The sequence below is a fragment of the Trichoderma aggressivum genome, assembly GCF_033847375.1.
Source record: "Trichoderma aggressivum f. europaeum strain CBS 100526 chromosome Unknown scaffold_075, whole genome shotgun sequence".
NCBI lineage: Eukaryota > Fungi > Ascomycota > Sordariomycetes > Hypocreales > Hypocreaceae > Trichoderma > Trichoderma aggressivum.
Window position 1 is genome coordinate 111799 of NW_026946441.1, and position 8493 is coordinate 120291.

General features: G+C 48.6%; 3 protein-coding genes across 3 annotated transcripts; 2 read left to right on the plus strand and 1 right to left on the minus strand.

Annotated features, from left to right (window-relative positions):
- Positions 1 to 1786: 1786 nt before the first annotated feature.
- Positions 1787 to 3533, plus strand: Triagg1_10527 (uncharacterized protein; the record flags this gene model as incomplete). The annotated part of the gene is made up of 5 exons (XM_062894609.1): positions 1787 to 2028; positions 2082 to 2092; positions 2149 to 2524; positions 2584 to 3335; positions 3391 to 3533. The coding sequence occupies 5 exons, from the start codon at positions 1787 to 1789 to the stop codon at positions 3531 to 3533; spliced, it is 1524 nt and encodes a 507-aa protein (XP_062750559.1).
- A 302-nt stretch (positions 3534 to 3835) lies between these two features.
- On the minus strand, positions 3836 to 5194 carry Triagg1_10528 (uncharacterized protein; the record flags this gene model as incomplete). Its single annotated transcript, XM_062894610.1, has 7 exons — positions 3836 to 4171; positions 4227 to 4288; positions 4342 to 4408; positions 4466 to 4526; positions 4582 to 4768; positions 4831 to 4990; positions 5039 to 5194. The coding sequence occupies 7 exons, from the start codon at positions 5192 to 5194 to the stop codon at positions 3836 to 3838; spliced, it is 1029 nt and encodes a 342-aa protein (XP_062750560.1).
- Positions 5195 to 7766: 2572 nt separating this feature from the next.
- Positions 7767 to 8266, plus strand: Triagg1_10529 (uncharacterized protein; the record flags this gene model as incomplete). Its single annotated transcript, XM_062894611.1, has 3 exons — positions 7767 to 7905; positions 7948 to 8074; positions 8119 to 8266. The coding sequence occupies 3 exons, from the start codon at positions 7767 to 7769 to the stop codon at positions 8264 to 8266; spliced, it is 414 nt and encodes a 137-aa protein (XP_062750561.1).
- Positions 8267 to 8493: the final 227 nt, after the last annotated feature.

Here is an 8493-nt window from a genome sequence, read left to right on the forward strand (position 1 = left end):
GTCCATCTTCTACAAGACTTGGCGCGTTTGCAATTTCAACCAAAGTATTTTTCAGATTACTCTTGACCAGTTTCTAAGCGCATCAAATTCATTTCAGGGTTCAGATTGAGTTCGATCTCGCCATGCGCGTCGGCTGTTATCTTTGTCCGGGTTACGTCGCCCCAGAGGTGAAGCTTCCGCGATTACTGAGCTCTCAGTCGATATCGCGCCCCAACATACGCAAGCTCAGTTATCAGAGAAAAGTCATCGGCAATTACACTGAGGAGGTTCACTTTGTTGAGATGCACCGAGCTCAATAGCTGGGACCCTTCGCCCTGGTAGCTTTACGACATTACGCAGGTGGCTGCCCTCCATTTACCCGCGGTATACTGCTGCACAGTATTACTATTACGAGATGCTACAGGTGTAATTTTGAAGATAGATGTTTCGTTGTGTGATGACAGCAACGGGCTTCATGCAAGGCGATGATCCCGGAAGCTGTGCCTGTAAACCGCCGTATGCTGATCGTATTAGGCGTATTTCGTGGTAAGCATCATACCTGGTAGATACGCATAGACACAAGGCAGGACAATCCCAATCCCAATCCCAATACGCACCGCTGCATATCTCTAGCCCCCAGATCCGGAACCATGTGAATCATCGTCAAAGGGTAGCATTTAAGCAGTCCAATCAGTCATCGGAACAAGGACAAAGGGCGTGCTACTACAAAGATCGGAGTGACATTTGCCGTGACGCCTCCCACGTAGGCTCCGTCCACCCATCCCAATCCCGCAACACGTGGGAAAATTTCATACTCCAGCGGACATATTCTAGCTCGTGTTCTCTTTCAGCTCACTTACACAAGCCAGTAATCAGTAATCTAGGTCCAGCCGCCACCACGGCCGTGTTGCTTTTAGGGTGTAAGCAGCTTAACCTCTGCAAGATTATCCTAGTCTGGACCCGTAAATGATTGAACTTGAAGCAATGTTACAAAGTTTTTTGGGCTTCCTCTTTTCTCGATAGGTCAGGATCTGGAATCATGTGGGCTTTGGCGGGTATTGCTTCTCCATTTGGTGATTAGAACGTCGCCTTATCATCGACAGAGACCCCGAACGAGCATTTCATGTGGCAAAGGCCGATAAAAGGCGCCATCCCGAGCAAGAGTCAAGTATTGGAATAGTAATCCTCTTGTAGGAAGCGGAAGCGGAAGCGGAATGGTGTCGTTGATTCACGCCGTCTCATTGGATGAATCGTACACTTATTCATTACCTCGGCAGAGTTTGGTTGCGTTCAGTAATCAATGAATACCCGCTTTTCTATCGGACCCGGCCCGTCCACCGAGATCTGAGGCGTTCCCGGATTACCAACCAGAGCATTGTCTTGTTTGAGTATGTGGTGGACCGTGTATGAGGTGCGTAGTAACGAAAGGAAGAGAAATAAAAAATGCGTTGGGCAAGCATGGCTGCTTTTAAAGACTGCCTGCCCCTTCTCCCGAGGTTAGTCTCCTGGTGGTGTGGACTTCAGGTTCTTTGCTGTTAGAGAGACCGTCTCTCAGCCATCAATACAACGAACGACAGTAACAGAGAAATAATAGGGAGTTGGAGCAAGGAATAAAAAGCTGTGAAGGATAAGAGAAGTGACCGGGATTATACAATTACGATTTATCCACGCCGGTTCTTTCGAAGAGTCAACAATAAGCACGACCATCTCCAAAACGACTAGAAGCTCCTCAACCTTCCCACCCTCGACTCACTGGTTACTTCAGCCTAAACCAGTCGCGTTTTCGAAAGAGGGAGAAGACGCTAAGATGGCGTCCTCCTCCACGTTGAACGCCCCGGCCGCGTTCGATGATGACAAGACTTTGGACATACAGCCGGACGAGCAGTATGGAAATAGCGACAGCAACAGCAACAGCGATGTCGAAAAGGGACAGGTCGCACAGGCACAGGACGAGCTCGACTGGGACAATGCTCCTGAGAATCCTTACAACTTTCCGGGATGGAAAAAGGCCCTGACCATTTTTGCATTGGCTACCATGGGTCTTACGGTGTAAGTCGCAACACGCTCATCACTCCCAACGTCTACAACTGCGTTTGAAGCAGTCAATGTTTTGGTGAGAGAAGCAATCTCAAAGAGCAATAATAACGAAAGATGTCTACAGTTCAATAGCGACTTCCATCTCCTCCTCGTCCGTCAACCTCCTCATGGAAGAGTTTGGCGTCAGCCGAACCGTCGCCCTGCTGCCTCTCACCCTCTACGTCGTTGCTCTCGGTATTGGCCCTATCATCGGCGGTCCCCTTTCCGAAACCATTGGACGATACCCCGTTATCATGGGCGGCCTGACCATTGGCGCTCTCTGGACCCTTGGCGCCGGTTTCGTCCACAACTTTGGCGCGCTGTGCTTCTTCCGCTTCCTCTCTGGCTTCTTCTGGGCCCCTATCCTGGCTAATGCGCCTGGATCCATCTCAGAGACGTTTATGCCAAAGACGCGAGGGCCCGTCAGCGCTATTTTTATTCTGACACCTTTCCTGGGTCCCGGCCTTGGGTGAGTCTCCGTCTTCTTATACTACTAGTTGCGAATCTAACATAATTCCTCTTCTACAGTCCCGTTATCGGTTCTTTTGTTTCCGTCGACAAGGGCTGGCGATGGACTGAGTGGACAATGCTCTTCTTCTCCGTATTCAGCATTGGCCTGGGCTTAATGATAGGAGAGACTTTCCACCCCGTCCTCAAGCGTCGTCTAGCCAAGAAGAAGGGCATCGAACTCCCTCCTCTCCCTCCCATGAACGAGCGCATCAAGACATTCGCCGTCGTCGCAGCTATTCGACCAGTCAAAATGTTGTTTACCGAACCCATCGTCACCTTCATCTGCCTGTACGTCGCCGTCGACTTTGGTACCCTTTTCAGCTTCTTCGGCGGTGTCCCTTACACATTCGGCACGGTATACCACTTCACCACCGATCAATCCGGTCTGGTGTTTATTTCCATCGTCATCGGTTGTTTCCTCGGGCTTGCCACAATCATGGCCTGCGAAATCTTCCTCTATCGAAAGCAGATCCCCAACTATCCGCCTCACAAGGTGCCCCCGGAACACAGACTTTATCCCGCCATGCTCGGTAGCTTTGGCCTGCCCCTCGGTCTTTTCTGGTTTGCCTGGACTGCTCGCAAGGATATCTCTTGGGCAAGCCCGGCGGCTGCCATCATTCCTTTTGCGTGGGGGAACCTGTGTGTCTTTGTTAGCACTATGCAGTATACTACCGACACGTTTACTGGAAATGTCGTTGCCAGTGCTTCCAGTGCCAACAGTTTGGCGCGATATGGTTTTGCTGGCGTGTTCCCCCTCTTTACGATACAGAGTAAGTTGACGCTATCTTAGAAGGCTTCGTTGAGACATGCTAACATCTGAATTAGTGTACACCACCCTCGGTATCGATTGGGCCAGTAGTCTGTTGGGATTCATTGCTCTGGCATTGATCCCCATCCCCTGGGTTCTCTTCAAATCCGGTCCCAAGATCAGGGCCAAGAGTAGGTTTGAGACGCACAAGTATGAGTAATGGGAAAAATTGGTGGTGAGAGTGTCTTAAACACTCTCCTTTTCTTCTTTCTGGGATTTGGATATACAACTGCATGGAGAAAGTGGCATCTCACTAGACTTTGCCTTTTATAAATCTGCATAATTAGACGGGCGCATTAATGATATTTAGAACGTCATAGCATACAATAATAGACCAGCGATTGTTGTTCAACAAGCAAGTCATGTACGACAATCAAGCCCTGAGAAATATCTCTCTTCGATGCATGTTCATACGAGTACACATACAGCCCATTATGCTTTTTGATCCGTCTCTATGTATGTTTACTCCACGTCAATTATCTGCTCTGGCAGTGGCAAAAAGTTCTTATCCAAGTAAAACCAGTTGTCGTACTTGGCAGGTCGCGGGGCAGCAGGCTTAATGTCGGACTTCTTTGGAATGTCAAACTTTTTGGTCGTGTCCTTGCTCGGAATGTAGCTCCCGGAAATGGTTGGCTGCGAAGTCTGCGAGATGATGATCTTGCCGGGCTTCTCTTTGCCGCTGACGAGGTCTTTCCAGAAACCGTGACTTTCGGCGACGATCTCGCGGGCAGTGTTTGAGTCTTGGAATTTGTTTCCGTAGATGGTGTTGAGCTCGCCGCTACGGAGGACCTTGTAGTACTGTATGGTTATTAGCACCTTTGCTCTAGTTTACGGGGAGTCTGTGGAAACTAACGGTGAACCAGTCGTAAAAGGTTTGTGGGAGACCGGGTCTGTATTTTTCGAGGTCGTCGAGATCTGCATCTAGTGAGCCTCCGTACACTCAACGCTGCATAAGAAGTTTATCTTACTGTTAACAAATGCAGATAGAGGATCATTGATGTTGATGCCAATGACCTTCCAGTCCGTAGTCTCATCCTACGAGGTTCAGGTTAGAGAAGAGTATGGCCGTTGAATGAGAGTGAGAATGCGCACATCAATCATGGGGATAGCGCCCAAAATCTTGATCGTTCGAACCTGGCCAACATATCCAGGGCTATAAACAACTTGTTAGCCAGCTAACCCTTCAGCGGCTGTTCGCTCATACTGACTCAATGGCACTGATGTCAACAACATCCATAGGATCATTGTCGCCAACGTATCCAGTAAAGTTGTGCTTTATGTTGGAGTTTTCCCACGTCTGAGGAAGCGATCCATAAAGGAAGGGGTAAGACTTGTGTGGCCAAACGCTGGCCACATATCGAGGCACGTCATCTTTGTCGTCGTGATAGATGGGATCTGAGAGCATTCATAACGATCAGTATTAGCAAGGACAGCTTACAACGCAATAGACTACATACTCATAGGCTTGTCGCGCTTAGTCTCAATCTTGCCATCCGTCCATCGCGGAATTTCGACGTAGAAATTGACAATGTTGTCCTGCTTCTCGTCGGGATAAAGAGGAATGTCGTGCCAGAAGGAGATGACTTCGCCGTCCTGCTCGAGCCAGACGCGCCAATCCTGCTTACCATCAGCTCTCATCCTCTACACACATTCCTGTGTACTCACCACTGTGTTGCGCGCTCCAACTTCTCTCAGACTGAGAGCCTTGACATCAAACTCCTTCTTACCGTCCTTGTCGCCACCCTTTGCAGCATTGGTAGTTGCGGAGAACACAGGCGCAATGGCCAAGTTCAGCAGACAAAGAGACAGAAGCGAATGCATGGTGAACGACAGGACAACGAGGGATGGCCGGGCTTGCAAATTATTCCTTGCTCTGCACACCGCAATGCAACTGGGCGTCTCTTTATTTATACACAATATCCATCGCCAAGACAATCTTGTGGAGAACCTCATCCAGTGGCAATGATACTGTAGTATTGCGTTGCCGATATGTAGTAATAGTCTCCATATGTAAAACATTGAATGTGGCGTTATCGCGTAACGCAGCCATACGTGGGCCAAAGACAAGGCGTCATCTCAACAGATGAATCTCTCGACCGCCATTCAGCTGGCATCCTCGTTCCTGCAGGTAAAGAAACACACTGATAAATAGCTCGCCATTGATATATTCAGCCATTCATGCGTAACCTTGATCCCACGTGGAGCTCCTGGGCCACATGTAAAGCATGACGGGAGCTGAGCTTAGTTTCCTGAAGCAGAGAAAGCTCACGCGCGAGAAGCCCGAAGATGAGCTTTATTTTAAGCATACGCACTCAGTGTACCTTAATTTGAGAGCTTATTGGACGGGTTTCGGGAACTTCGGTGGCCGAATTGGGCAAATTTGCACATCTTCCGCGGGAGGCCAAGATGCCAAGACATGAAGGGATATTTAGCCGTAATTGAGATTCAACCATTTCAGTTGACCGAATAAGCAGACAGAATTCTATCCAACGTCAACCGACCAAAGCTTCAAGTAAACCATAATCGAAGGTTGGTGTCTCTTAAAGAGTCTCACATATTTCGGTAGAGCTCTCCGAAGTACCACGAGTTCTGATCAACACAAGCTTGCGCAGCAGCTCTGCCAGAGGGTTGAAAATATCGATCCGTGAAACCTCGCGCTACCTGGCAGCTCGCCGACGGGCAGCCCGGTACGGACCTCCGAGACAGCAGCCGGCGTAAAGAACTACGCCAAACTCGAGAGGACAACTCAACGAGGCCATCAAGTCTGTCAAATCCAGCTATCCGAGCTTCATAATCCGCATTCGAGCCAGAGACGAGCTTGACAGCCTGCCACTGGATGAGAACCAAACGGGAGAGAAGGCCGGCTGTACCCCCCGGCACGGTGTGACACTGAATGGTGCTCTAAAGTTCGACGACGCCTTCAAGAGTGAAGACGAGGTTGACGACACCTTTTGGCCTTGCTGCTCTCACGATGACGCTTCGGTTCGTCCTCATCTTTTGGATGCCTGTGGCACCGGAGGAGGCTATTCCCATCATGAAAACCCCGGGCTTGTAGAAACTCACTTTGTAAGCGTGTCTGAGCCAGTCTATCCACTTCTTACCACTCTAGTCCAGATAATCACCATCCTCAGTCGGAACGAGGTCCGAGTATTGCCAGTCGAGAATCGGTGTGGCTTCATCAGTGGGGTATAGGCCTGGCCGATGAACATGTCAGAATTCACGGCCTGGTGTTCAAAGCCATCGTCTTAAGGCTTCCACTGGCCGTCTATTGTCTGCGTCGGCCTTGAATAAAGGCCAGTCGAACTTAATCAAGGATGTTTACAGTTACTCATAGGCCTAAGAGCCTATGTACAGTTGATACATGGCCTCAGGATAAGCCTTAATACAACCCAAGATAGAGAAACGTCAGTAAGGCTGAGTGAGTCTAGAAAAGATGCAGCATACAGTGCCTGTATTCAATCGCTACTAGGGAAGAGCACACTGTTAAAAATTCCGGGGAGCCAGACCTTTCACCTTAAGGTGTATCTCAAAACCACGATGGTTCCCAGGAGTAGTGGCTACCGACACACATATGAGTCAACAAAACACCACCGCTGCACATACAGCTCCGCGGATCTCTCCTACAAAAATAGTGAGAGCGATGACAACTTGTAGTCGTTGCGGAGACGAGACAAGGTACCGCAAGATGTACTTCGTAGAATTGAGACGGAACCCCGATCTATGATCCTGGCGAGGTGGATGCATTACAAAGTGTGATTCCAGGGGAAAATGTAATCCCAGCTTGTGATCCCTGTGGGTCACTGTGGTCACTGTGGTCACAACCTTGTAGGATGAAGCATTGCCAACGGCCAGTTAGGAGCCGCTCTCGCCTGTCGGCAGTGTTCCTGGCGAATTATTGGTACCATCCCCCACAACGCTTCCAGCGGCATTCTAAAAAGAGAAAGTATCAGCATCACTTGAGGGCCAACAGGATGAGCTGCCTCGGCCATGCAGCTTGCATGGTTGGCCAGGCACATGCAGCCAAGATGCATTAAGATAGGCTTTGTTATCTCTTGGTTGCAGTAGCTCGCTGACTTCGCCAGAGCGGCCGTAACTCGTAGCAGCAAGAATCTCGATGGAAAGAACATGGCCTGGTGTCGTCGCCAAGGATGGCTTCAACGTGATATGAATACTGTTCTTGTCCAGAGTCAGTCCTGCTATTGTACCTTCTTGGTAGCATAGTCATACCTAGCATGTTAATTTGCCAATGCCATTGCGGATGTGAAGAACCTCTCAAAGACTCCTGCCCCGATCACCGCTGGAGTTGCTGGAGACGCTGCCAATTACCTCACCGAGCTCCTGTCGCTTCATCACTCAACTGAAGACGAAGTACTATGCCACAGCAGATAGAAGCATGAGTTGGTCAGACTACACGCGTGAGGAAGCGGAGCAGTCGAAAACGCCCATCAAGGACTCTCCAATTCCCAAAGGATTGATTAGGGGACGCTTTGACAACGCAGTGTACGATTCAACATCACGACCAATGAAACCAAGTATGTGTTTTGTATTACCAACATGTAACTATACTGACGAAGAACGAGAGTACCACCACCTCCTCCCGGATCTAAACCTGGACAACATTGTACAGAAGACCAGTCCGGATGTGACGAAGGGCATGGGATTCACGAACGAAAAAAGGAAAAAAGAAGAAAGAAAAAAAGAGTAAGTGCCTCCATTATGAACGCACAAAGATGCTGACGAGGTAGGCCGCCTCCGGCTCCACCGCCGTCTATCAACTCTGAGTCTGGCGCCTACTCGAATGAACCTACGGGCTCTGCTTCCCTTAATGTATCCGAAATGGCGCTTCACAAGACAGTGTCTCAGGAGGATTCTTGCCAGGAGGGGGCGGGTTAATATATATTACTTCTTCTCTAATTTTATTCTTATTCCTATTATATAATAGAATACTTTACTTAATAAGATAATACAAAGGTTATCTTTCTAAAACTAAGTATAATATATTATTAATTTATTCAGAATACTTATTTCATGAATTTAAAAAGTTATAACTTTACGTATTATTTTAAGCTACTATGCTTATTTTTTTTAGCCTTATAATATAAATATACTTTGTGATTCTT